At 38.0% G+C, this 27,880-nt stretch overlaps 6 protein-coding genes across 6 annotated transcripts; all 6 read right to left on the bottom strand.

Annotated features, from left to right (window-relative positions):
- Positions 1–108: 108 nt before the first annotated feature.
- LOC134818441 (spastin-like) lies at positions 109–5,558 on the bottom strand. Its single transcript, XM_063828004.1, has 10 exons — positions 5,330–5,558; positions 4,400–4,797; positions 3,304–3,426; positions 2,982–3,152; positions 2,714–2,832; positions 1,947–2,250; positions 1,600–1,782; positions 1,279–1,436; positions 949–1,151; positions 109–828 (listed from the first exon to the last, which is right to left on the bottom strand). The coding sequence occupies exons 1-10, from the start codon at positions 5,365–5,367 to the stop codon at positions 600–602; spliced, it is 1,926 nt and encodes a 641-aa protein (XP_063684074.1). The 5' UTR covers positions 5,368–5,558; the 3' UTR covers positions 109–599.
- Positions 5,559–9,521: 3,963 nt separating this feature from the next.
- Positions 9,522–13,221, bottom strand: LOC134818427 (eukaryotic translation initiation factor 2-alpha kinase 3-like). The gene is made up of 2 exons (XM_063827970.1): positions 13,144–13,221; positions 9,522–12,934 (listed from the first exon to the last, which is right to left on the bottom strand). Exon 2 carries the CDS (start codon positions 12,815–12,817, stop codon positions 10,268–10,270), a length of 2,550 nt encoding a protein of 849 aa, XP_063684040.1. The 5' UTR covers positions 12,818–12,934; positions 13,144–13,221; the 3' UTR covers positions 9,522–10,267.
- A 782-nt stretch (positions 13,222–14,003) lies between these two features.
- Positions 14,004–19,186, bottom strand: LOC134818429 (uncharacterized). The gene is made up of 10 exons (XM_063827971.1): positions 18,966–19,186; positions 18,672–18,722; positions 18,352–18,396; positions 18,088–18,186; positions 16,528–16,724; positions 15,956–16,074; positions 15,580–15,732; positions 15,241–15,410; positions 14,919–15,040; positions 14,004–14,265 (listed from the first exon to the last, which is right to left on the bottom strand). Exons 1-10 carry the CDS (start codon positions 19,126–19,128, stop codon positions 14,143–14,145), a joined length of 1,242 nt encoding a protein of 413 aa, XP_063684041.1. The 5' UTR covers positions 19,129–19,186; the 3' UTR covers positions 14,004–14,142.
- Positions 19,103–21,865, bottom strand: LOC134818430 (transcription initiation factor TFIID subunit 5-like). The gene is made up of 7 exons (XM_063827972.1): positions 21,701–21,865; positions 21,063–21,172; positions 20,585–20,810; positions 20,111–20,260; positions 19,645–19,776; positions 19,356–19,488; positions 19,103–19,191 (listed from the first exon to the last, which is right to left on the bottom strand). Exons 1-7 carry the CDS (start codon positions 21,789–21,791, stop codon positions 19,185–19,187), a joined length of 849 nt encoding a protein of 282 aa, XP_063684042.1. The 5' UTR covers positions 21,792–21,865; the 3' UTR covers positions 19,103–19,184.
- A 518-nt stretch (positions 21,866–22,383) lies between these two features.
- On the bottom strand, positions 22,384–24,518 carry LOC134818426 (zinc finger and SCAN domain-containing protein 2-like). The gene has a single exon (XM_063827969.1). The coding sequence runs from the start codon at positions 24,512–24,514 to the stop codon at positions 23,237–23,239; it is 1,278 nt and encodes a 425-aa protein (XP_063684039.1). The 5' UTR covers positions 24,515–24,518; the 3' UTR covers positions 22,384–23,236.
- Positions 24,519–26,465: 1,947 nt separating this feature from the next.
- Positions 26,466–27,707, bottom strand: LOC134818754 (zinc finger protein 501-like). Its single transcript, XM_063828400.1, has 2 exons — positions 26,670–27,707; positions 26,466–26,491 (listed from the first exon to the last, which is right to left on the bottom strand). Exons 1-2 carry the CDS (start codon positions 27,682–27,684, stop codon positions 26,466–26,468), a joined length of 1,041 nt encoding a protein of 346 aa, XP_063684470.1. The 5' UTR covers positions 27,685–27,707.
- Positions 27,708–27,880: the final 173 nt, after the last annotated feature.

Genomic DNA, 27,880 nt, shown 5'->3' with positions numbered 1-27,880 from the left:
TATTACAAAGATTCACCTAACCATGTGCTTTCGCGCCACTGCAAGCGCAAGGGCTTTGGATAGAGCAATTACATAGACTATACTGCGAAGAAAATAAATTGATCATAATTGAACGGTTTTTAATTGTAAAAAGAATTGTAACACCTCACTTGAATGATTTATAATACATTATATCACAAAATAGAAGTGAAACTAAATCGTAACATAATTATTCATTATTGCAACGATTCTTATTAAAATCTAACTGAAGATAAAAACTAGTCGTCAATCACGAAGATAACAATATTTCAATATTGCTCATCGACCCACAAACCAGCTAAATATGTAATGATAGCAGTGATTAAGTCTTAATTAACTTAAATATAAATTTATTGAGGCCAAATAGAATTAAGATCTACCAAAAAAAGATAAATTATCTGTCCCCACCACTATTACAAAAACGTATAAATCGCCAATTCATTACATCTACTACTGAACGTGTCACACAACCAAATCAAGCACGTGTGGTCACTGTAATGAGCACGTGCATATGTTAACTGCACTCTTGCACTGCAACTTGCATTCTCATCTCGGAAAACCGCACTAAAAAATGAACGCTGTCATTTCGCTCCATAGTCGTTGTTCCATTTCTCAAACCCACCTAGCGAGTCCTTATTAACACTGGGTCGGATAGTTTTAAGACTGTTCGCAAAGTCAGAAAACTGTATTTTTCTGATTTCATTGGCGGGGATATCCTTTACTTTGTCAGGGGCTATTTCCCTTATGGGTCCGAACGCTGCGTCCTGTGCTAGAGCTGTCAGATCACTTGCACTGTATCCCTCTGTCTTTCTGAGAAATTAGTTTATCATAGGATTTGGCTCGTCCAAAATGGAAAATATTGGATAAATTTTAACTAGATCGGCCCTCCCGCTGATGAATTAGAGAAAAGTTGAAAAATTTCAGCAATACCTGGCAAGTATTGACATTTCATCTTCGGTTAGCGGTGCGGAATGCTTATCAAGTAGCTTCTGTATTATCATGAATCTGGTTTTAGCCTCGGGAAGAGGAACATAAACACGTTTTACAAGTCGTCTCAGAGCAGCATCGTCCAGGTCTTGTGGTCTGTTTGTGGCTCCCATTACTAAGATCCGCTTGTCTTGTTGTGAAGCAACCTGAGCGCGGGTTCGGTTTGTTTTGAGTGATAAAAACTGCTCCAAATATTTTAAAATGATCTTCGAAGTGAACAGACAAAGTGAGAATTTTGCGTGATAAATAAGGATATTAAATAGGGAGACTCACTCCATCAAACTGAACAAGAAACTCTGTTTTTAGTCTCCTAGTAGCCTCGTGTTCGTTTTCCCGTCTTTCAGTCAAGAGCGAGTCAATCTCGTCAATGAATATTATAGCAGGACTAATCTCTGTAGCTATTGCAAACAGAGCCTTCACTAATTTCTCTCCTAAAAATTGGAAAAATTAGAGTTTCCGGAGTTTATTAACTTTACAACAAATCAGAGTGAACAACAATAACAATAAACAGTCAAGGAATAAACAGTAAATAGAAATATGAGATGTATGATAAATTGACTCCTCTCCACAGAATGACGTCACAGAATGACGTACCATCACCGATGTATTTAGAGGTCAGTGACGCTGCACTGATGTTGAAGAATGTACAGCTGGCTTCAGTAGCCACAGCTTTAGCTAACATAGTTTTACCGTTACCAGGGGGCCCAAACAACAAGAGACCCCGGGCAGGAGCCCTCAGTCCATTGAATAGGTCCGGTCTTAGCGTAGGTAATATCACTGCGGGTTAAAAACAGGTAAAAGCACATGATAAGTAGTCTGCTGGAAAAACCGAGATTGCTAGAAATTGAACAACGAACAGTAAACAATAATTTTGGCGGAAATTTCATGTCGTTAAGGATAAAGATTGAAAGTAGAGTTTACTGATTGCTCTAAGTTCTAACCTATTTCCTGGAGGGTTTGTTTGGCGTTGTCAAGTCCGGCTATATCGCCCCACGTCACTCCCGGCTTATCTGACACAACTTCGTCGAGTATAATATTCTTTAACTTGCTGTCGATGTTTTTGAGAGCTTTGCAGGAGCTGATGTGACCAGCAGCCCCAACAGGGGTCTTGGGAACAGACGTGCGGGAGATTCTGGCACCGGGACGAGAATAAGCCGAAGTGGGAGTTGGGGTTGGGGTGCCACCCCATGTGCATTTGGCGTTAACAGGGGTGGTGGCCTTTTTCACGCCCATCCTTTTAGAATCCTGAAAAGGTATAAAATGATAATTAAACTGTGGGCGATGGTTTAACGTGGGGGAAAGTGCACTTGATAGTGTCTGAAACGCCTATACAGCTATCTCGGGATCATTTACAGAGAATTTCGACAAAAATGCGAATTGCACCGTTGTCATGTAGACTGGTTAACAGTCAAACATTGTCGTACTACTTTTATAATAAAAGAAGTAAACAGCTAAACAGGATTAAAAAAACAGACTGCAGTTGACGGATAGAAATGTTGGGATTTTCAAATTCGGGATACGTACGCATGGCGGTACTATAGACGAACGTAAACATTCGAATAATAGTAATCGCGCGCAACAATAATGCGCGTTTTCAAATTTGAGAGTTAGCTTGCTACCATAGCAATGATGTTTCGCGCGCTACGTATATGAATTCTTACACCGTAAAAATTCGCTATTTTTGGCCCCTGGTCTCGATTTAACTCACTAAGACGTCGCGACTTGATTTTCGGAGTAACGGCTTCTTTCCAATGGACTTTGGGACACTGGACTTTGGGACACTGGACTTTGGCGCATTTCCACCATCTCGAACCAGCTTCTCCACCACTGAAAAAGTCCGCTCATTCAATTCATTCGCAATGCATTATCCATTGTGCATATTGTTATTGACACGTCTGCAAAATGTACGTTGTCCCTATCGATTATATCCCATGGCAATAAATTTAGAAAATGTTTATATAACAGAGGACACCTACCTAACTTGTCAAGTCTGCCCTTTATATTGGATTTATTAGCTTCCATTTTCTTGTAAAGAAGTCTTGCTTTATCCCAGTCACGTCCAACACAGTCGCTGTTGTTTACAGGCATCTTTAAAGCGTCGTCCATGATATTGAGCCCTTTCTTGTACTCTGCTATGGCATTTTCCTCTGCAAGACAATTCTTTATAATTTAAGAGGGACATCATGGGGTTATAGGCAAGAATGTCAAATCTTGTATGTTTAGAAAGTAACTTTACCAAAGTACTATATAGTCTATGGAGACGAATATAAGAGAATAAACATGGAAAGACGATATTACCATCTTTTTGCTCGTCATAGTTGAGCGCTGCATCAATATGAGCGAATGCTCGCGTATGGAGCCTGTTTAAGTTCGATATTCTCGGGTCTTTCTCCATCTTTCCATGTGCAGAGTAGGGGGCTGCTGCGAATGAAGAACACTACATTTTCTAGCTATAACAGTAACATATATTTAGTGGGGGTTCATGCACAGTCAGAGAGCCAGATATCATCCCTGAAGTGTAAGGGTCAGCACACATGCACAAAACATATATATTTAATTGATTATATAATTAGGTAATTAATGTACATATTAAATGGTGTACAGCGTGGTAAAGATTGAAATGGTAAACAGTGTACCCAGCATTTTGAATAATTAAGCCTCAACTTTTAATTAAAGGCTGTGAGAAAAACAATCAAGGAAATTGTCAACAAACAACGCTCAAGGATTAGGACATTAATGCTATGATCTACTACAGTAAAAATATAATTTGCGGAGACATGTTGGGGAAATGAGGGTTGAATCGCCCGAATTTATTTATCACCACTACTACAATTAATATGGTTCCAAAAATTCGATGCTTTACAGTTACCAGATCAAATATTCATAGCTTATCTATACCAAATATTACGAACGACAACATAAAGACATAAATATTAAATACCCTAAATAGATTACACGTAATAGATAGGCCCCCAAATTACGAACATTTGATGGAAAAGCGAGACAAATTAACGTGGCTTTAATAATTGGATGGTAGCGCAGCGTCCAATATCTTAAATATTCAATAACTGAATATAATAATAAAGAAACAAATATAGAACATTTTCTACAAGCATAAGAAACAAATATAACGATTACTAACGAAGTAAACGACCTTTATGACAAGAAACTTAAGTCACTGTAATACCTGTAATAGTGTAATGAAAGAGATTATTTGTCGACCATTATTGTCGAGAGTAAACATATTTCAGACGAATTGATAAGAAACCGAACAGTTTCTAGCATTAACACACACAAAGCCATTGTATGAGATATGAAAATGTTTTTAATTCCGTAGGATAGAAAAACAAACACAAAATTGCATGGCCCAAACCCAGGACATAAAAGAATAAACCTTGTTTACTGTGTTGCCTGTTGGTCCTGGTCTTCTCAGTTGGGGGAGAAGTTTTAGCAGCACTGTCAGACCTCACGTAACGGTAATCACTGTCACTTTTGTGGCGTGGTTTTGAGGGCTGTCGTAAGACGTCCAGGAAGTTGGTGGAAGCAACAGGATCACTTTGTTGATGGTGAAGGTGATGTCTAGGATCATTACTGGCTCCACTGTCTGTCCTCTGTCTGTCTCGTGACTCGTGTCGAGAGACAGTCTCGTGTCGCGAGACTGTCTCGTTTCGGTCGCTAGTAGGTTTAGTCAGGTGTGTTGGTCTAGACACGATCTTAGCTAGTGGATCAGAGCCAGATCGTGGGGGTGATACTGGGTGCAGTTCTCTTAGTTTCTTCATCCAGTCTTCGTCCCTGAGAGAGAAGGTCTAAACGTTAAGAATATTTTGTGAAATGAAGATATTTCAGGTAGAACAACACTTTTTATTTACCCTCGATTGCGAAGAATTCATTTAACATCCTACATATTAACCAGCTTGTCATTTACATAATAAACATTACTTGGCAGGTAGTACATAGTGTAAACAATACACACTGAGTCAGTTAGCACAATTAGCAACTTTGTAGACAGGTATTTATAGGATCACCTGATCACCTCATCTTACTAAGTCGCTATACATATCAATAAAGCGCGGTTAATTATAAGCCGAGCCCCCTTTTTTATGTCATAGAATCAATTAATTATGCTAACTATCGTGTGTACACTGTACATTGATTATTATCAGTAAAAACTCGCAAACAATGTCTCGGCTGATATTTTTTCACAGTACGTTTATGTCATAATATGTCATAATCAATAATCATTCCAATTAAGTAAATATACACAATAGCTAATAATTGATCTATTAATTGAACGTTTTAATAAAAAGATAATGGGAAGACTTACAGAGTACTGGCACGAGGCCTATCATCTTTTCCCGACATTTCCTCAACGTTAGAAGAAGTTTCATATGGTCACTTCTTACATCTTCTATTTTAGGAATACTCCAGAGATTCTAAATATTTTCCAGGTTCTTCCTACATTTTTCTATGTTAGAAAGTGAGAAGTTAGAATCACATGCTTTTTAGAACAGTTTATCGGGAACTACTTTTAAGTGATTAAGAATATTGAACACCTGCGAGAAAACATAGAAACATACTGCAAGTACGATGTCCTATGTCTGAACGAAACCAATCTCATTGAATCCAATTTGCCCAATGGCGTAACTGATATTTTACTCGAGGGTTTCCATGAACCTCTACTTAAGGGCCCAAACAGAACTTCGGGTCGGGGTGGTGGTCTTGCAATTTATATCAATAAGCGAGTGTGTGAGTTTGAGAATATTGAACAATTTATTCCTAATCTCCGGGACGTAGATGAGATCACCAAATCGGCAGGTGAATTCATGTTGGTGAAAATTAACAACTGTAAAGGACTCAACAAAACCAAACTAATTGTTGACGTTTATAGGTCTCCATCACGTGACCCCGATAAGTTCATAGCTTTACTTGATTCCGTACTATTAAGCTTAGACCGTCACAACAGAAAACACATAATGTTTGCTGGAGATTTTAATTTAGACCTCATAAACCACAGCAACAATGTACATTGCCAAAATCTAGTGGACACCATGTCGAAATACGGTTTTTTTCAGCTTGTTGCACGACCAACACGAGTTACAAGTCACAGCAGGACCTTAATTGATCATGTCTACAGCAACGATGTTCAGCATACTCTCAGTTGCAATGTCCTGACAGTTGACATTTCAGACCATTTTGCCACCTTGACTACGATCTCTCTTGGTGATTTCTCTTACAGTCCTGCTAATGATCGATCCAAAACCGAACGATCACAAAAGCGTGATACACGTGCATTCAACGCCGCTAATAACTTAAAATTTTACGAACTGATCGACGCTGAAAATTGGGAGCAAATAACATCAAACATGGATGCTAATGAGCAGTATGATAAGTTCAACGAAATCTACAACAAGCACTATAACACCGCGTATCCAATCAAATCTAAGCATGTCAGAAGGATGAATGAAAGGAAAAACCCCAAGCCTTTTATTCTGCCGTGGCTTGAAGACGCGTGTGCTCGAAAAAACTTGATGTATTTTGAATCCACAGTTTGCCCCACACAGAAAAATGTTGCTACGTACAAAAAATTGAAAAATTTTTGTGAAAAACATATCAATCTAGCAAGGGACAAATACCACAAAAAATACTTTGAAGAATATCAGTACAATTCAAAGAAACAGTGGGAGATGATAAATAAACTTCTAGGCAGGAAAGCTAAGCAAAATTCCAAATTCAAATTGAGGAGAGATGATGGAAACTTGATAAATTCGAACCGCGATGTTGCTGAACATTTCAACGCGTACTTTGCTAATATAGCAACTAGAATCAAAGATCAGATCAGTGCGCGTACCACTTTCGACCCTGGCGGGCATGCAAGATATTTAGACAGCCAGGTTGAGGAGAGCATGTTCATCTCGCCCACTGATCCTGTCGAAATCCAACGAACAATATGTACCTTGAAAAATAAGGCCACACAGGATGTAAAAGTTGAGCCGCTCAAGATTGCCAAGGATTGTCCTAAGTTTTGTGGAATACTCTCAAATGTAGTAAATTCTTCCTTCAATGAAGGCTGCTTTCCGACATCACTGAAAATTGCAAAGGTAGTTCCTATCCTTAAGGGAGGCTCAAAACTAGATGTGAAAAACTACAGACCAATATCATTGCTCTGCACCTTTTCAAAAATCTATGAGAAACTCATGCACAGAAGAGTCCTTGACTTCCTGGAGCGACATAGCACTTTATTTGAAGGACAATACGGTTTTCGGCCGGGTCGGTCGTGTGAACATGCGCTCCTTGATGCAACCAACACGATTAGACACAACCTCTCCAAAAAAGAGGTCTCTCTACTCCTCCTACTTGATTTTAGCAAAGCGTTTGATGTAATTTCCCACGATATTCTCTTAGACAAACTGTATCATTATGGCATAAGAGGACTAGCACACCAATGGTTCAAGTCTTATCTAAGTTCCAGGAGTCAGTATGTTTCAATAGGGGGCACAAATTCCTCCTCACAGTCCATGAGACACGGAATGCCGCAAGGCAGTATTCTAGGACCTTTACTTTTCATAATATATATCAATGACATGCCAAAAATCAAATCGTACGCTAAATTTGTTTTATATGCTGACGACGCAAACATAATTATCTCAGGTAAAAATCATCAAGAAATACTACAAAAGATGACAGAATTTTCACCTTTATTGATAAACTGGGTAGATCAAAATGGTCTTTCGTTAAACCTTAAGAAAACGTGCTACATGCTCCTCTCACCCAACAGAACCTCAACACCTGACGTAAATATTCAAATTGCAGGCACCACTATTGAGCGAAAAACTGAGGCCCGATTTCTTGGCGTAATTGTTGACGAAAAATTGACCTGGACCAGTCACATTACTGCTCTTAAAGCGAAAATGATGCGGTATATTGGTATTATGTACAAAATAAAAAGTCGGCTGCCGATTAAAGTTAGACTCCAGATATACCAAAGCTTTGTACAGTCTCATATAAACTATTGTTCATTGATATGGGGTTTTGCTGCAAAAAGCCATATAGATGCTTTATTCAGCAAACAGAAGCAAGAAATAAGGGCTATTATGCCTGTCTTCGTAAACTACTACTTTAAGGAAGGTGCCTTACCACAACACACAAAGCCATTTTTCAGTGAACATGAAATTCTCACTGTGCATGGTCTTATCGTTTACAACTCAATTATCTTGATGCATAAAGTTAAAAACATGCCACAATTAGTCCCCAAAAACATCTCTCAAGCTTTTCCCGCCGACATACCCACAAAACTTTCTGATCACACGTCAGCCTGCTCCTGGCTCCAGTTATACGGGAAAAGACACTTTCAAAACAGTATTTTCTACAAGGGACCACTGCTCTCTGTCTTCGCAGACAAAGCAGACGTTACTACACTTCCGACATTATTTTCGATAAATCTGTTCAAGACTAGTGCCAAGAAAATGCTACTTAATCTCCAAAGTGATGGTGATGTTAACGAGTGGCAACCATTCCTACTGCACAATGTTCCTGGCCTAAGACAGTCTAGACGTGAAATTTAAACTTTTAACATTTAACCTGAATCGAATTTCAACTGAAACGAATATAATCTAAGTTTAAATTAAGTCTATTGTCTAATTAATGGCTTGCAACAGGGAGCAGTATGAAAATCACACAACCCAGCACATAGAAACTACACTAAATGACACAAATTTAAATAACAACTTGCAATTACTGACTACCAATATAATAACCGCTCGCATAACTACCCCCACTTAGCGTAGATAAGCAAGCATTTCACTGCCGCTAAATTCTTCTTCCATACATTAATCTCAATCGCGCACTCATAATTACTGTAAGCGCTGAGTTACCGGCCAAAATCATTAATCACTGATGGTAAAATTTTGCACAAAATTTTAAAAACAATAGTCCAAGCTGTTCAGTGCAATTCTAAACTTCTTAACCTATAGGTTATGGATGTGTAATATCATGTGTAGCGTGAAGCGTTGTGTTTTTAAATCTGTAGTTCATAGTACTTCATGATCACAGTGTACTTTTTGATAAACCGTGTGCAGTGCCCTTTCCAGAGGGTTTTTTTTTTTTTTTAAAGAATTCTTTAACGTTACTATTTTCTATCTATTACTGTTTGTATTATAATTTTGAGTAAACATTAATCGAGTAAACCGCTCGATTCCCAATCAGGTGAACTACAATTCTCATAATTGACCAATTATCCACATGAATTATTCTTAAATTTCTGATGGCCCTTACAGTAGTTCAACTACTGTGCAGTTGAGCATGCATAATTATTAACTTATTAACTGAGGAATCTAAATTCTTGATTTTTACTCCATTAGAAACTTGAACAAGTTCTTTATGTTGGTAACTAATAAATCTCGTTTTATGGGGATGCAAGCAAAATAGATATGACAAGTAATTGTTGTTCACAAAATAGGTATTTTCGTTTTAAGAGCCTGGAAAGTTTTGGCACTTTCAAATAAATAAATAGAATCAAAATCAAAGTCTACCAAAACTAGGATAGTAAAAATCTTAAAACCTTATGGCAAGACCCTGCCCAGGGATATGATAAAGGAACAGTTTTTGAAACCAATCAAATAAAAATACAACTACATGTTTAACAGAAAATTGACCCAATTCATATTAAGCAGGTCATTGCATTGATACAACCAAAATTACCTCATCAATGAACAATCAACCAGCGTTAGAAAGAACAAAAGCCGAAACAAAATCTCGCTGATTTCAATAAACCCTAACTAAAAAATTCCAAATTAATTTGCCAAAGCATAAAATAATCGCAGATTTAATTATAATTAAAATTTTATTAGCATTCTTCTCATATTATAGGGTTATTATAAATCACCTGAGCGGAAAATTTATCTCGTGTGTATAAAATTGAAAATGTTGATTTTCTGTTGGCGCACCGACCTTGACCATAATAAGTAAAACAACTTTGGATACATAGCTTGATGAGTTATGACCTCGTACCGATCATAAATCTTACGTATGAGGTTTTGGGGATCTCCGAATAATTCTAATCCTTAAACTCTTAAAATAAACAGTTTAACAATTGGTACTTTTTGGGCTAATCACATGCTGGCCCACAGCACACGTATCGAAATCTGGTTGGAATTGCCAACATATTAAAAATACTAAATTATATAATATACCACTTGTCTTATCTGATCTGACAATAATATAATATATTAATCCCTGACACTTACAGCAAATCTGGATTACGAAATCAGCTCAAAAACTCAATCTGATCACAGTCCGTGTTTGAAAAGAAAGCCTTGACATCTGATGCAGTTGGTCTGTCGGCAGGATCTGAATTAATCATTTGCAAAAGGATTGCTTTGTATTTGGGGTAATTAGCATCTATGAAAGATGGGACTGTCCGAACTGTTCTCAGTTCTTGGATCAACTCCACTCTCTCCATCATTGTATCAAACACCATCAACAGCTCGAAGAAAATTATCCCCAGAGCAAAAATATCAACCTTGTAATCGTAATGACTGTCCGTTTCCAGTTCTGGACTCATATAAAGTTTAGTTCCCAAGTTTTGAGTCATGCTAGGCCCTTCAAATCCTGGATTTATATCGATGCCAGAGTCAAGAGATGGGATAATGTTTGACATGACCGTGGCAAGTCCGAAATCTGCGACCTTAACCCTGCCATCCTCGCTGAAGAGAATGTTACTTGGTTTGAGATCTCTGTGAATATGGTTATGAGAGTGGATGTACTCCACAGCGTCCACTATCTCCGAGAATATCTTCATAATCTCCCCTCTCTTCTTGTTTACCGCCAGCCATTCCTTGAGGGTCTGATCTGAACACAGCTGCATTTGTATGTAGAGGAATGACTCGTGAGTGGCTGAATTTGCAGGGTTCTCAGACTCGCTGTTCCACGTTGAGAAGGTCTCGTCTCCCGTAGCACTGTCCGGTACTGAATGTTCCCCTACGGACAAGTGGAGATCTGGTCTAGTCTTGGAGACGTCAGCAAATACTATGGAGGAGTCACCGTTTGTGACAGAATAATTCTTAGAGTCCTGCGCAAAAACTATATCGCTGTAGGTGTCATCAGCACTTTGGCGTCGTATTCCGATTGATGTACTTTCTTCATCAATCTGGATGTTACACGAGAGGTTGCGTTTGTGGGAGGTGGATGTTTTGGACCACGAGAAAGAGTGACCGGAAGTGCCGATTGAAGTTCCAGAATCATTGCTCTCTGAGTTGGACGTGTGAGTGTACTTCCTGGACCGGGCCCATTCTAAAGTTTGTGTCTCCTTCCAGCTTGTGTAATATCTCAAGATATTAGGGTGCTCTAACTTCGCCATTGCAGCTACCTCTCTCTCCACTTTCCTCCTCAGCTCCTCTTTGTTTGGGAGTTTTATAATCTTGATAGCGTAATTGTGCTCGCTTATCTTGTGCTTTGCCTCGATTACCTTCCCGAAACCACCCTGACCCAAGTCTCGGATCACGGTGAAGTCCTGCTCAAATCTCGACTCAAAGGGCGGGGGAGGTATATTATCGAAGTTGAATCCGTTGGAAACAAAGGGGCTAGACGGAGGTGATACATGGTCCTCAGCTTCAGTTTCAGTGCTGGTAGTTGTCAACTGTGGCTTCCTTTTGAATACTTTCCTGTAAACACCATACGCTATGATAATCCCAATCAAGAAAGTGGACAACATACTGACCCACACATCTGACACTGTAAAACTGTCCGTCTCACTCTCCCTACGGGGCGGCGGTGCATTGTAATCGGGTCTAGGTTTCCATATCTTCCCCACCCAGTCGCTGCTAGTCAAGTCATTGCTCACCACAGCTAGTGCAGTGGAATCATGTTTTATTGGGTGCTCCCAACTGATAGTGTCTCGTCCTGCGCGCCCCTCGCGCGTCCAACCCAACTCAAACACCTCCTTGTTTATACGATCTATCCTGAACATGGTCTCGCCAGGATGGAAGGGCTGGATGTAGTGGTTACCCTGCCAGAGACCCAGGTAAACGTTAACAGATGTCGAGTCTGTGTCGTCACTGTAAAACATGTTTACACTCTGGAGGTGTTCGTCGTTCAGGACCCAGGCTTGAGAAAGAGGTCCTGGGAGGACGACAGTAGCGTAGTGTCCAGAATCAAACAGCGCGGATATAACCCCCATTTCCACGTCAAAGTGGAGTTTAGCAGGGAGCCGAGGAGGGTGACAGGATGAGCGGTGTTTGAGGCCTATATATTGCATCTCCACGCTGGATATCGACCAGTTCCACCTCTCTACTCCCAACTTCATGTCCAACAACCGCACTGTTCTTCTCTCGTCTGTCACTGCTAACAACGGCTCGTGCCCAACAGTACTGTCGTTATATCTCTGACAATTATCAAAGTTACACTCGTACAAAACCCGCCCGTCTTTAGGTGCTACGCCGCGCGTCGTCACCACCTTCCCGCCAACCCACCGCGAACTGGACCCCTTGTCATAAGGTTTACTGAGCAGGGCCTCTAACTGCGCGTACGGTTCAATAACCTGTGTTTGTGAGAGGGTATAAAGGTTACCATCTAGCGAGGGTATGAGGTAGGTGTGATCCCCTAGCACCACACTACTGGCTGACAGAAGAGGGTATCCCAGATCTAGTTCCCATAACACAGGGAGGTCAGGAGACAGGGAGACAGCGCTGATTTTACCGTCCAGTCTGGAGACTAGGAGGAGTGGGAGTTGGGTGTCGTGGTGGAGACAGACTTCAGTGACGTCACCAGAGTGGGCGAGGAGCAGGAGGAGTGTTTGAAGGAGGAGTTGGAGCAGCATGACATGTAAGGTGGTAGTTTGTTCAGGAGATCTTGGTGTTTTGATGAGAGGGGTTGTTTTGAAGGTTGGAGAGGTTTATCGTATTGAGGTTAGAGGTGAAGTGTTGTAACAACAGACCTGTAGATAAATTACGTTAAATTCGATAAAAAGGTTTACATTTTATCTGTATGCTTTAATATGTACAATTATTAATGTAATACGACTAATTTATCACATTCTTCACTCTTGAATTGGTGAGTCGAGATTGCATTTCTGTTTTATTTTCCATGAGCTGTGTAATAAAAGACGAAGTGAAAAAGTCTTAAAATAGAAGCGAAGAATCATACCTCTGTTGTCATGACAGTTGAAAATATCCAGTGAATGTTACCCAACCTCCCCTACTACATAGCTGATTACTAAGAATAATATGAAGTTATTTATGATAAGAATTATGAGAATAAATTCAATAAGGTGTTCAAGCAGCGTCCATAAAAATAGTCAAACATTACAAATCACTTTGAAGATAAGGATTTTATCAGAGATTTTTTCAACCAATTTCATTGGATCACAATTAATCAATAAAGTATACAGTAATTTCTTCAAAAGTATTTAATGGGGAATGGTTGCTTTTACCAAAGCTTAAGTAAATTTAATAAAACTATTGTACAAATACATAGTCATAAATTGACTTCACCAATAGTCTATAAAAACGTAGAATAAATAGTGAAACGTTATAATTTAAAAACTAATAAATACAATCATGTAAAATGTCATAATCTAGTCTCTATCAAAACTTTGATATAATGATACTTTTAGAAAGTAGAAAAAAAACAGATTTTTAATCTTAGCATAAATTAGCCTCCCATATCTCAAATTTCGAAAGGAAACAACCACCAATGACCAACTCATGCATTAAACCCCACAAAAGCCAACAAATACAAGACTCCTCACTCCACGGCAAAATAGAACACCAAATACAACAAAATACTCAGCCCCACTTCATTATAGCATAAGTTCAGAGCTATTTCTGGTGGTTATTGTACTATTGTACTAATACTCACAGCCAACTTTGGTTTGGCTCGTCTCTAGATGCGTGATGCACGTGTCTGTTCAGTAGTGTTTTTCATAAACGGGGGGGGGGGGGGGGGGGGGGGGGGGGGGGGGGGGGGGGGGGGGGGGGGGGGGGGGGGTACCTCATTAAGCTCTCTCTTATCTTGCTTATCTCCGGGAACCTTGTTATATATTTGGACTTCTTGACAAGTGGTAACTCAACCTCAAATCATCCTAAATTTACAGACAGCAATAAGTTTATAAGGCACTAAAAAGTGTACCAATATTGCTATTAACTACATATTACGCATTATAGTACTGATGTTTTGGTCCATGTTAACTAGTCTCTGGTTCATGGTGTTTTGTCTTTCTTGGACGTTGTTGAGAATATCTTCCAGTGCGAACTGTGTGTCAACTGCCTGGGATTACGCACAAACATTAGGAGAAAGAATGAGAACTAGCCTTGTATGTTAGAGGTATGTTCTGGTATATACACCATATATGGTATATATACCATATATGGTATGTTAGAGGTATGTTAGAGGTATGTTAGAGGTATGTTCCGACAAGGATCATACACTATTTTACAGTACACACAGAACACAGAACACTACGTGCCGTGTACTTATAATTACAATTACAAATGAAAATCACACTCACACACAGACATCAGTGTGATCGTATAATCTTAGAAGCTACAATAAACCGAGGTAGAGCGTGTCAAATAAGGTAAAATAGAGCAATAGGGTACATTTTATATTGTATGATATATCGTGTTGAAGGTATATACATATACTGACACATGAAGTACACTGTACAGTGAGCAAAAGCAGCGATGTACAGAGAGGACGATCTATGACTGTAGCACGTGGGTTTCAAGATAACAGTTTAAAAAAATTACGAAATTGTTGAAATTAAGTGTAACTTAAAAACGAGACAGTTACTCAAGCCAGAACAGTTGCCATAATTAGCAATAATTTTGTAGAAAGTAAAGTAGATATAAAAGAGAGAAGATAAGAAGTAGAGATAAGAAAGTAAATTGTAGTAACCATAGTAACCATAATAACCATACCTGTCTAACTATCTCATTCTTTAACCACCGAGTCTCACTAAGCAGTGTTTTCTCAAGCCCCTTGAAGTGTTCTGTTATCTGGTTCTGCAGAATTACCATCTGCTCGTTACTGACACCTCCTCCTAGGGTTATTAAATAATTAGTGTAATTAATTAAACAATTAACTAATTATAATGGAAAAAGTGAGAAGAAGCTGAGGGAGAAGAATTATGAAGCATGGTCTCAATTTACGAGTTTCAAAAGTGGTTAGTGATGTTAGAATAAGGATCTTCAAGCACGATTAACACCGTAAAGTGAATTAATTAATTCACTAATAACTAACCTATGTTAGTATTAAGGGGATGTATTTGAGAAGGAGTATGGACAGGTTCAATAATATTTGGAGTCAGCTGCTCCTGAGATACAGGCCCAGATGAGGAGACGTCTGTCATGGGACTGTTATCTCCAATTGAGGAGAACATAGAAGAGACCGAGAACCCGGACCTTCCTTTCCTGGGGTGATTAACTGATTAGTATGGTAATTAATTAAGAAATTAACTGTTTTTATAATCAGACTTGTGACTGATAATGTTATAAGAATACACAACACCCACAATTCTACAGACGCTGTTGATCACGTGATCCCTTCATGAAAAACAGTGGAAGTTAATGAATAACGTACGTGATCGTATATGAATCACAATCTGCTGGGGGTATTAGATGATGGGCTGGTGAGACATGTTGAAGTGTGGTTCTGGAGTGAAGTGATTTCTTGAACCTTTGCACTTGGGTGAGTGGAGCACGGTTGTGTAATATTGAATCTTCTTTCTTATTCCTTGATTAATGATTACTGGTAATGAGTTAGTATAATGCAGTTCAAGAGGAAAACTTATAATTTAGCTGAGTTATCTTACACAAAACTATAGTAGATACAAACAAATGTATTTGTAAATAAATGTACAAAATAAACCTATAAATCTCAGCTGGTGCAAATCATGCGATCACAATATGATACCAGCAATAAAGTCTCTGAATGCCAAAAAGAAAGCTGCACTCACAATGATTGTGCTAAGCAGGAAGTAGGGGTGAGGAAGGCTTGTTTGTTAGTGTTAGGAACTGCTGGAGTACTGGAAACTATCCTACCAGTCATCTTACCAACCCCATCTTGTGGAGTCACCTGACATGTATATCTTATTAATTGAGAGTAAACAAAATACAGTAAAACCTCGATATACCGCGACCCGATTTACCACAAACCCAGATATACCGCGGCCATTTCCTTTCCCCAAATAGGGCTAAACATACATAATGTAAACCAAACAAAACCCCGATTTACCGCGGACCCTGATTTACCGCAGATGTTTCCTCTCCCCAATCTCCGCGGTAAATCGGGGTTTTACTGTACCTGACATATTACTGGGGTAATGTTTCCTTTTCCCCAAACAAATTAAAAAAGTAGGACCTAATTAACGGCCCATTACACTTACACTTGTTTATTAATTTCAGCAGACTAAGCACGAAAAAGTTATCATATTTTAATCTAAAAAACCTTGAGTAAAAACAGTATGACGTTCTCGTCAAATTGAATGATGTGTCTATAACAGTAACGTGATCGGTGATGGTTCTATACCTTGGTGCTTGGAGGCCGGTTCTCCTTCCCATCCTCCACAGCAATCCTCCTCAGTTTATTCCTCAGATTCTCACTATACGGTGAGTTATTATCAGTTCTGGAGGGTGTGTTCTCAGTGTTACTGTCAGGAGAGATGATGCTGTGTGTCAGGAGCCCCTCTGCTGATCTCTTCTGGATACTCGGCAACTGTCTGTGAACTAACGAGTGAAGTCAGAACATTGTTACTTATTGAATAACTTAACTCAATCATATATCTTAACATTTACTGATCGTTTTATAGTCGAATAGAGACCTCAAAATCGAAAGACTCAGTTGAAGCCATGTAAAGTGACTCATGAACGGGGACAAAGAACGAACTAAGAAATCTACCGTATGAACTGTGAATTTATTTGAAAGTGTTACTGTTATGTACAGTACAATATCACACGACATTATATATGCCGTAAGTTTCCATTTGAATGAAAGAACTTCTGGCACACTTCTCAGTTGGTACGGTAACCAGTTCTAGTTTTAAACAAAGGGTTCGCAGAAATTAAGGCGCCGGTCAGTCTTCATCAGGGACAAAAGGATTTCGCTTTCATTTTGTCCCTGGTCTTCATCAATTTATGGCAGCTATTGTATGAACTATGAAAGTATAAAGGGTCTCCTGGCTCCGTAGTCAGTAGATCGTGATGGAACTGAACCTACCTAGCATCATCAAATCACGATCCTTGCAAGACAAAGGCTTAGATCGGGTCATATTTGCTCCACCTTTTAAACGAGGAATCTCACTCCGCCGTTGAAATTCAGAGTGTGTCAAATAGTGGGAACCATGAAGGCAACTTGTAAACGAAACGATCTCTGCGTGCCTTTTGGTGTGACAGATACGTGTGATAAATTCCATTGTATTGCTTAAAACTGTACCGGTTACTAGAACTGTGCGAAACAATACTAAGCCGATAAAACGTCCACAACACTGTTCAAATTGACAAAGAATTTGACGATGTCACACGTTTTTCAAGTCTACAATCTTGTTACATAAAGCTATAAATTCGTGTCGTTATTGTCCGTTGGAATACAAAAGCGGTTAAATTATTCGTGACGAACGAGAATAGTCAAGAAAAGTTATTAATTTTAGTTAACAATAACAGTAATAAGATTATTGTTATTCACCTAATTTAACACTAACAGATATTAATTTTAGTTAACAATGTCGGTAATTAAACCATTGTTATTTACCTAATTAAACAAGAATTCTTTAGATATTAATTTAAGTGGAAAGTAATAACGCGAACTATGCACAAGTGTAAAACACGCGTTATTTTGTTACAAAATAAAGCGTGTTTTATTTTGTTATAAAATAACACGTGTTTTATTTTGTTACAACGACGAATATTGCGAAGTGGACGTTTACTGTCGATACACCGATGTAACGATTGTCCACCTAATATATTATACGAACCCGATTACTTATTCCCTGATCTTCTCGCCTTTGCCAAGGTAGGGAAAAACACAAATTAATTTATCAAAACTCGGTGTATGTAACTTCTCAGTGTTAATTAATTAATTAATTATTCTAACGTGGGGTATGCGACAAGTTCTCATCTGTTGTGTAGTTAACGATGTCGCTGATGTTGAATGAGCTGTCTTTATCTGCGCTCGTAATGTTTCTCTCTTCCTCTGACGAAACAAGGTTGTGGTAGGGAAATAGAAAGAGTGTAAATGTTAATGAAATGATATCCAAAACTTTGTTGTCTAAGCAAATCAAAATGTTTTAAACAATGAGAGTGAGAGGCAATAAGAAGCCAGATTGTAACAAATAATATGATCATAATATCCAGGTACCTGTTATATTTCTAGATATAGAGGTGCTGAGTTCCTTTGAAAGGGCTGTAAAGATAAAGTGTTCTAGAAAGAGATAAGAGAAGTATAACTTCTATAGTCTATAGTTTAAGAGTTTATTACTCAGTAGCAAGAATATGCGGTGTTTCATGTTAACAGTAGACCAATATCAAGTTTAGATGTGGTCTTTTGCTTTTGATAGTACAGTACAAAATTGAGCAATCATGGACAAACTTTTACAATGAGTACAGTGCAATTCACGTCACCAGATTCATGATAACTTAAAATAGATGTAGTAGTAGTTATAATATAATATTACGTACGAATTGAGTTCTGGGAAGTTATCAGCGAAGATGTCTCGTCCTTTTGCAAGCCTGGAAAATAATAGATCTCAAGCTATAATATGATAACCAAATCATCATGAATAAAACCAAAATACTCACATGTAAAAGAGTACGATAAACGATCATATTGTTTCAATGAGTTTAGATATAATTGAAATCAATTGTTATTTTGTATTATACGATACAATTATATAATACAAGGTTACCTTACAGGACCCTGTTTGATAATTTTATGCCCTTTATGTAGCCAGTACCCAGTATAATTATAATAACCTTTACTCTCAGGACTAGGTTTGTTAGGATGATACTCGGGTGTGTTCTTAACCATCTCCGCCCTGCCCGCTGCAGCAGCTGTCGCAGCTTGGGGTGTTCGCAATAGATACGCCTCTTGTGACTCGAATAGTGGCCCACGTGCTGAATGGTAGCGCGCTATCATTGCTCCCTGTTGTGGCTCACTTTCCCGCTCACTCCACTTCTTGTTGAGCCGGAATGTTACCAACTGATAGGAGGAGCAGTTACAAAATAGTTACATAACAGTTACAAACACATTGGTAGGCTAAGCTCTAAGGCACTGTGGTGAAGTTAAAGAATTAAACCTTGTTCAGTGAAAGTAGAAAATTTAAAAAAATAAGATAAAGCAGTCTCGAGTTAAAACTAAATTACCGATGAGTCGGTGAGAAGACGAGTTTTTGGGTACCCTTGATAAACTCCAGACTATGTATTGCTCTTCCCTCAACACACTTCTTGACGACTGTACCTGACTTTAGTAGGACTATGTGCACCTCTCCATCCAGTCCTGGAAACATGGTCACACTTGTTACCATGGTTACAGTAGTTACGGTTGTCACTGTTGCTAGGTTTGTAACAGTTTTTACACTTTAAAAAACTGTTTGTACAACGGAAATCAAAAGATGAGTAGAAAATATTATGAATCTTAACGTAGAAAATGTACCCGCAGTGGCAAGAAGAAGACCGTTGATGGTGCTGTAAGCAATGTCTGTAATAGTTGTAGAATGGCTGTGAAGAGTGAATCTGACCGTCCGAGATAAGATATCCCAAACTTCCAGCACTCCATTGCTGTGTCCTAAACAAAGGAGTCGTAATTTACAAATGCGTAACTAAATTTGCAAATAAGTCTAAAAAGAGTAATCTAAGAAGAGTTATTCCAACAACGCGTTGTATTGTATTAACTTGGAAAACAAAGGGATACACACCCACCCACCCACCCACCCACCCAGAAAAGCACACGAGACCATCACTCTATCAAGCATAATAATATAACACCCAAGTATCATAATAAATATATATTAAATAGAGTTATGAGACTTGAGAGAGTTATGATATCCAATAAATATTTTGTTATATTGTATTGCACTTATCCCTAGTCCAATAAAGCAATAAATGGATTGAACACATACCTACAGCTAGTTCAGGAGGCTGGAAGGGGTGGTGAGGGTTACAAGTAAGGGCTGAAACCTCTTCAGAATTAGTGTTGTACAAGTCAACTCCGTCTCTGTACTCGTGACCTGTCAGGTGCTCTCGCAAGGTCACGTGACCGCGCGTGTCACCTGACACGTGCAAAATTAGAGTCATGTGCGAATAATCAGAGTCAAAATTATTAACTTAGTTCTGAAACCTTTAATTTTCGCGGTGATGATGATTCATTATAGAAAGCAGTTTAAATGAATGCCCACGAAAATATCTGGCTTAATGGCAACTTCGACTTAAGATAATTCATATTATAATTTATTATGTACACACAAAACATTCAACTAGTAAATAATTTTGCTCGTTAAGTTTAATAGTCTAGATTTTGTACAGTTTATATTATCAGATAAAATAGATATTTCATAGCATTCTTGTTTTCATAACTCTTATCTGATTTTATTCACCAGTGCATAGATGCCGAGAGGATGGATCCCACGAGATAGATGTAACAGTTGTCATGGTGATAATATTAGGTAACTCAGCTACTTGCTCCCAATTCCTGGTTACATTGTTCTCATTCCAGAGATAAACACCTCCCCCGACCCCGGCTGTAGCTAGCACTTTTCCTGTTTTGTTGAATACGCAGCAGTTCTGGTATCTGCCCGCTGGTATGCTGATCTTTATCTCAATCTGGAGGTGAAAACAACTATAATTATAATAATCTTGTTAGCTGTAATTACCAACTTACCAATGTGTAAAATAAATAAGGCTAATAATCAATAAAACTTTTTGTACACGTGTTACTCTTGTCAGTGTAACACGCTTGTAACATGTCAGTGTAACACTCTTGTAACATGTCAGTGTAACAAGCTTGTAACATGGCAGTGTAACACGCTTGTAACAATATGTCAGTGTAACACTCTTGTAACACAAGGTTTGTACCTGATTATAAGGATCCTCACAGTTCAGTAGTATTATGTGTTCCCACTTTTTACCACACATGGCGATAAGTTTGCCTGTTGGTGACCATGCCACTCCGCTGACTCCACTCGCTGAAATCAAAGGATTTAAGAGGCATAGTGTCAACAGCTCTAGTCAAGTGAACAATTGAAAGTTGTGTTGTGAGATAATAATGTAGACGTAGTTTGGCATCATAATATACATTAAGCCACTGAATAATTATATAAAGATATAAGTCTAATGGACTCAGCAGACTTTGCCACATCTAAAATTGTAGCTTATTGATTTACAACTGATTGATTGAAAGCTGGACGGTGCCAGGCGGTTCTAATGACCAATTAAAACATATAAAAAACAGTGAATAATAATCCCTCTGTTCAGGGCACTGCACACTATTGTATGGTTCATATTTTGTATGAACTCACTCCAAAAAATTGCGAAAAATATGAAGTTTTGTGTGCTCATATGGAGCGAAAACAAGAAAAGCTAGTGCAATCTCGTCTCGCCGTTAAACTAGGCGAGATAAGCAAGCTGATAAGAGACAACAAAATTACAAACTAATGCAATTAGTGTGTGGCGTGAACTAAAAACAAAATTAAATTATCATAATTAGCATTAACCTGACAGCTCCTCCACCGGAATTTCAGTCAAGCTTTTGTTCCTGCTGTTTAACAGTTTAACAGTAGAGGACTTTCCCGCCAAAACCAACATCAGGTCACGTGTCCTCCACTTCTGCTGTCACGTGATTTATATTTATCTTTACAAGGAAGATCTTCTTTTCTAAGCTAACTGCGAGATTAAAGTAACATAATATCATTTACGACTAAAAAGTACTTAGGGGTCGTACACATAATATTACGTAATCAGCCAAGGGGGAGGGGGTTTTTGCAAATGATTACGCTGGTGTAATTTTGACATAATAGCTATGTGTAAAACTGATTACGGAAGGGGAGGGGGGGGGGGGGGGGGGGTTAAAAATTGTCCATAAATTTATTACTTAATATGTGAACGACCCCTTATTTCAAATTCTAGATTTAAGCTAATATTTGATATGGGACACAGATTACAAGATTAGATATTATGTACAAATTTTTCAAATTTTATAAACTTTAAAGTTTATATAAATAGTACGTATCTTTTCTCCCTCTTGTGAATAAATAGCAATTATAACAGTAAAACAATAGACAAAAATGACTGAAAAATTAGTAAAAGAGACAATTAAATATCATGAGTCATGACACGTTAAAGGAGTAATATTTAAATCATGGAAATATTAAAGTTCAAATATGAACTACCACACGTCATGACTGTCATATAATACTATTATTATTATGTATAACATTATGTCAATTTATCCCATTTTTTATGAGTAAAAAATTGTTTTTAAAATAATTAAATTAACTTAAAAATAGTATAATAATATCACCACTTCTACTTTCCCTTTATAAAACAACGAACCTTTAAATGACAAGTAAAAGTAGTATTAAACCCCTCATCTCCGCCAACAATTGTTATCTGGTCCAAATATGAGCCTGGACTAGCGTCTCGGCGTGTTCAAAAACTTTCGGGCCCGCACATATTTCCTTGTTTCATTGAAATAATTCTTATTTCATCGAGAAACTTCATCAAGTCTCAGGGTGAGGTATCACATACATTTTAATGACAATATAAAATGTACTTTTAATGTTATTTACGCTCCATAACCACTATACTGACTGGAGACATGAGAGGGTGAGGATATGTTGTAGGTTGGTTAGATGAAACAATGAAAAGGGGTGTGAAGGTGTGAAGACAGACTCACCAGATAACAAGGTGAGAGGAAGCTGCAAGGTGAGACGTGTTAGATTTTGGGTGGTAACTGGAAGAGGAACTGGGAGGTAAGCGGGAATTGGATATAATGGAGTCAGCTAAGGTCAGAGGCTTTACAAATGATACAGGTTTCACAAAAGGTAGAGGCGCAGGCTTAACGAAAATGGGTCCTCCAATGCTAACGTTTTGAAAGGAATTCGAAGCCTGACTGCTTTCATGAAAAGTGGTTGAGTTCTCTTCAAAATCGTTCCGCTGATGGGGAACTACAGTTGACTCATCACTAGCTTTATATGAACATTATAAAGATTGGTTTGGCCTTTTACTGGAATGTAACTTCTGATGGGAAATTAATTGTGATTTCCGGCCAGTACTGTAGGAACATTCAGAGCACTTGTAGCTTTGTAGGGCTTTTCACCAGTATGAGTTCGCTGATGGCGAACTAAGTTTTGCTTTAGGATTGCACTGTAGGAACATTCAGAGCATTTGTAGGGTTTTTTACCGGTATGAGTCATCTGATGGCGAACTAAGTGTGATTTATAGCTTGCACTGAAAGAACATTCAGAGCATTTGTAGGATTTTGTATCGGTGTGAGAAATCTTATGGTTAACTATGTTTGATTTATAGCTTGTACTGTAAGAACATTCAGAGCACTTGTAGAGCTTTTCACTAGTATGAGTTCGCTGATGGCGAACTAAGTTTTGCTTTAGGATTGCACTGTAGGAACATTCAGAGCATTTGTAGGGTTTTTTACCGGTATGAGTCATCTGATGGCGAACTAAGTGTGATTTATAGCTTGTACTGTAAGAACATTCAGAGCATTTGTAGGGTTTTGTACCGGTGTGAGTCATTTGATGATTAACTAGGTCTGATTTTCTGTTTGTATTGTAAGAACATTCAGAACATTTGTACGGTTTTTCACCAGTATGAGTTTGCTGATGGCGAATTAAGTTTTGTTTTATGATTGTACTGTAGGAACATTCAGAGCATTTGTAGGGTTTTGTACCGGTATGAGTCATCTGATGGCGAACTAAGTGTGATTTATAGCTTGTACTGAAAGAACATTCAGAACATTTGTAGGGCTTTTCACCGGTATGAGTCATTTGATGGTTAACTATGTTTGATTGATAGCTTGTACTGTAAGAACATTCAGAGCATTTGTAGGGCTTTTCATCAGTATGAATTCGCTGATGGCGAACTAAGTTTTGTTTTAGGATTGCACTGTATGAACATTCAGAGCATTTGTAGGATTTTGTACCGGTATGAGTCAGCTGATGGCGAACTAAGTGTGATTTATAGCTTGTACTGTAAGAACATTCAGTGCATTTGTACGGTTTTTCACAGGTATAATTATCATTAGATTGCTGATCGAGAGATAATTCCGAAGTTTTCTTGCTGGTTGTGGTTACTTTCTTCAATTCTGTTTCGGCGACACAAGTTTGGAGAAGGTTTGAATCAGATTCTTCGATAAAATACTGCATCTGAGAAGTAGGATTCGAATACACTTCTGATTTGATATTAAAATCATCTTCCTCCTTCTTGATCTCTGACTTTATCAATTCAGGTGTAATACTTTCTTCTTCTATCTTCATCTCATCTTTAAACTCGAGTTTATATTGTTGCTCCATTTCACTGAAAATTGAAGTTGGCATTTCACAATCGTCAGTAGGAATAAAATGAATATAATTGTGAGATATTATCTTCTCTTCAAAACGAATATACATCTGAATATTATATATAACTAGAACGCCCGTGGTCACAGGGAGGAAACTAATAGTATTCTTTGGTAGACAGTTTTTATCGCATCAAAAAATATTCATCCCAACCGAAGATAAAGCCGATTAAAATGTAGCTCGCACTGAACACAACATAATTCGACAAAACCGATCAAAATGCCGGTCGCAAATCTTTGCACATGCACGTGAGCTTTTGAACACCGTTACCATGGTTACTATGTAACTTCCTATTTTTCATCTAATTTGCACGTGGGCGGTCGTACAGACAGACAGACAACAAAAACAATTCTTTGAATTATAGTAGAGATTGGAGGTTTTTTGCTCTGGTTCTGGCGATGAAGTACAGTCTAATTAAATAAAGCCGGCATTTGCTTTAATATACTATGTTGATGATAATATATCCTAGAAAATATGGATCAAGAGGAATAGGCAACCAAAGAACCAATTTAAAATAATATCAAATCTTAACTTAACGTACTGTTCAAGTGCCAAGAGTTACCATTTTACTTTACTATTTTAATTAAACATCATTATAAATCATTATAAACTTATAAATCGGTACCCATTGGTAGTATAAATTATTATAAATCATCATTATAAATTTACATATAATTATAATATTATTATATGTATTAATATATATTATATGTATTTAAATTTAATGTAAATTTATCCCATTTTTGATATACACGGACAAATTATTATTATTATTATGCTCTGATAATTTGATTTGAGTTAGAAACATCATCCAGTCCCTTTATAAGATATAAAATGCATTTTAATAGCAACATACAAATATCTTTACAAAATACCCTGATTACAATAATTTAGTTTTAACTACTACAAAACTTATTCGTCAGCATTTTGTTTCGATAATTTGATTACAGTTAAAAACTTGGTTCAGTTTCGGTATCAGATATTACATCATTACATGCATTTGGAAATATAATACTCCAGTTATTTACGTTTCATAACCACTATACTGACTGGAGATATGAGAGGGGGAGGATATGTTGTAGGTTGGTTAGATGAAACAATGAAAAGGGGTGTGAAGACAGACTCATCAGGTGAGAGGGTGAGAGGGTGAGAGGAACTGCAAGGTATAACATGTGAGATTTTGGTTGGTAACTGGAGGAGGAACTGGGAGGTAAGCGGGAATTTGATATAATAGAGTCAGTTGAGGTCATAGGTTTAACAAATGATACAGGTTTCACAAAAGGTAGAGGCGCAGGTTTAACGAAAATGGGTCCTCCAACGCTACCGTTTTGTAAGGAATTCGAAGCCTGACTGCTTTCATGAAAAGTAGTTTAGTTTTCTTCGATATCGTTCAGCTGTTGGGGAACTACAGTTGACTCATCACTAGCATTATATGAACATTCTGAAGATTGATTTAGCCTTTTACTGGAATGTAACTTCTGATGGGAAATTAATTGTGATTTCCGGCTAGTACTGTAAGAACATTCAGAGCATTTGCAAGGCTTTTCGCCGGAATGAGTCAACTGATGGCTTACCAAGTGTGAGTTTTGGCTTGCACTGTAGGAACATTCAGAGCATTTGTAAGGCTTTTCACCAGTATGAGTTTGCCGATGGCGTTCTAAGTTTTGTTTTAGCCTTGCACTGTAGGAACATTCAGTGCATTTGTAAGGCTTCTCACCGGAATGAGTCAACTGATGGCTTACTAAGTTTTGTTTTAGCCTTGCACTGTAGGAACATTCAGAGCATTTGTAAGGCTTTTCACCGGAATGAGTCAGATGATGGCGTACTAACTTTTGTTTTAGCCTTGCACTGTAGGAACATTCAGAGCATTTGTAAGGCTTTTCACCGGAATGAGTCAACTGATGGCTTACCAAGTGTGAGTTTTGGCTTGCACTGTAGGAACATTCAGAGCATTTGTAAGGCTTTTCACCACTATGAGTTCGCTGATGGCGTTCTAAGTTTTGTTTTAGCCTTGCACTGTAGGAACATTCAGTGCATTTGTAAGGCTTCTCACCGGAATGAGTCAACTGATGGCTTGCTAAGTTTTGTTTTAGCCTTGCACTGTAGGAACATTCAGAGCATTTGTAAGGCTTTTCACCGGAATGAGTCAGATGATGGCGTACTAACTTTTGTTTTAGCCTTGCACTGTAGGAACATTCAGAGCATTTGTAAGGCTTTTCACCGGAATGAGTCAACTGATGGCTTACCAAGTGTGAGTTTTGGCTTGCACTGTAGGAACATTCAGAGCATTTGTAAGGCTTTTCACCACTATGAGTTCGCTGATGGCGTTCTAAGTTTTGTTTTAGCCTTGCACTGTAGGAACATTCAGAGCATTTGTAGGGTTTTTTACCGGTATGAGTCATCTGATGTGTAATTAAGTTTTGTTTTACGCTTGCTCTGTAAGAACATTTAGAGCATTTGTAAGGCTTTTCACCGGAATGAGTCAACTGATGGCTTACCAAGTGTGAGTTTTGGCTTGCACTGTAGGAACATTCAGAGCATTTGTAAGGCTTTTCACCACTATGAGTTCGCTGATGGCGTTCTAAGTTTTGTTTTAGCCTTGCACTGTAGGAACATTCAGAGCATTTGTAGGGTTTTTTACCGGTATGAGTCATCTGATGTGTAATTAAGTTTTGTTTTACGCTTGCTCTGTAAGAACATTTAGAGCATTTGTAGGGTTTCTTACCGGTATGAGTCATCTGATGGCGAAGTAGGTTTGATTTATAGCTTGCATTGTAGGAACATTCAGAGCATTTGTATGTTTTTTTACTGGTATTACTATTAGATTGCTGATTCTGAGGTAATGTGGATTTTGTGCAGTCATTGTAAGTTGTTTCAGAGTATTTTAATATCTTGTTGGTAGTGGTTACTTTCATCCATTCTGTTTGGGCGACAGTTTGGAGAAGGTTTGAATCAGATTCTTCGATAAAATACTGCATCTGAGAAGTAGGATTCGAATACACTTCTGATTTGATACTAAAATCATCTTCCTCCTTCTTGATCTCTGACTTTATCAATTCAGGTGTAATACTTTCTTCTTCTATCTTCATCTCATCTTTAAACTCGCGTACATTTTGTTGCTCCATTTCTCTGAAAATCAAAGTTGTCATTTCACAATCGTCAGTAAAAATAAAATGAATATATTTTTGAGATTTATCTTCTTTACAAAACGAATGTACAAATGACTACTGAGTATATAATTTTTTTGCCCTGGTTCTGGCTGAATAAATATAATTAAGTAAAGCAACTTTTCGCTGTATGTACATGGTATCCTAGAAAATA

This window comes from Bolinopsis microptera, chromosome 7 (assembly GCF_026151205.1).
Source record: "Bolinopsis microptera isolate Bmic1 chromosome 7, MBARI_Bmic_1.0, whole genome shotgun sequence".
In the NCBI taxonomy this organism is placed as follows: Eukaryota; Metazoa; Ctenophora; class Tentaculata; order Lobata; family Bolinopsidae; genus Bolinopsis; species Bolinopsis microptera.
The sequence above is the reverse complement of the archived record's forward strand: the minus strand, read 5'-3'. Positions and strand labels throughout refer to the sequence as shown.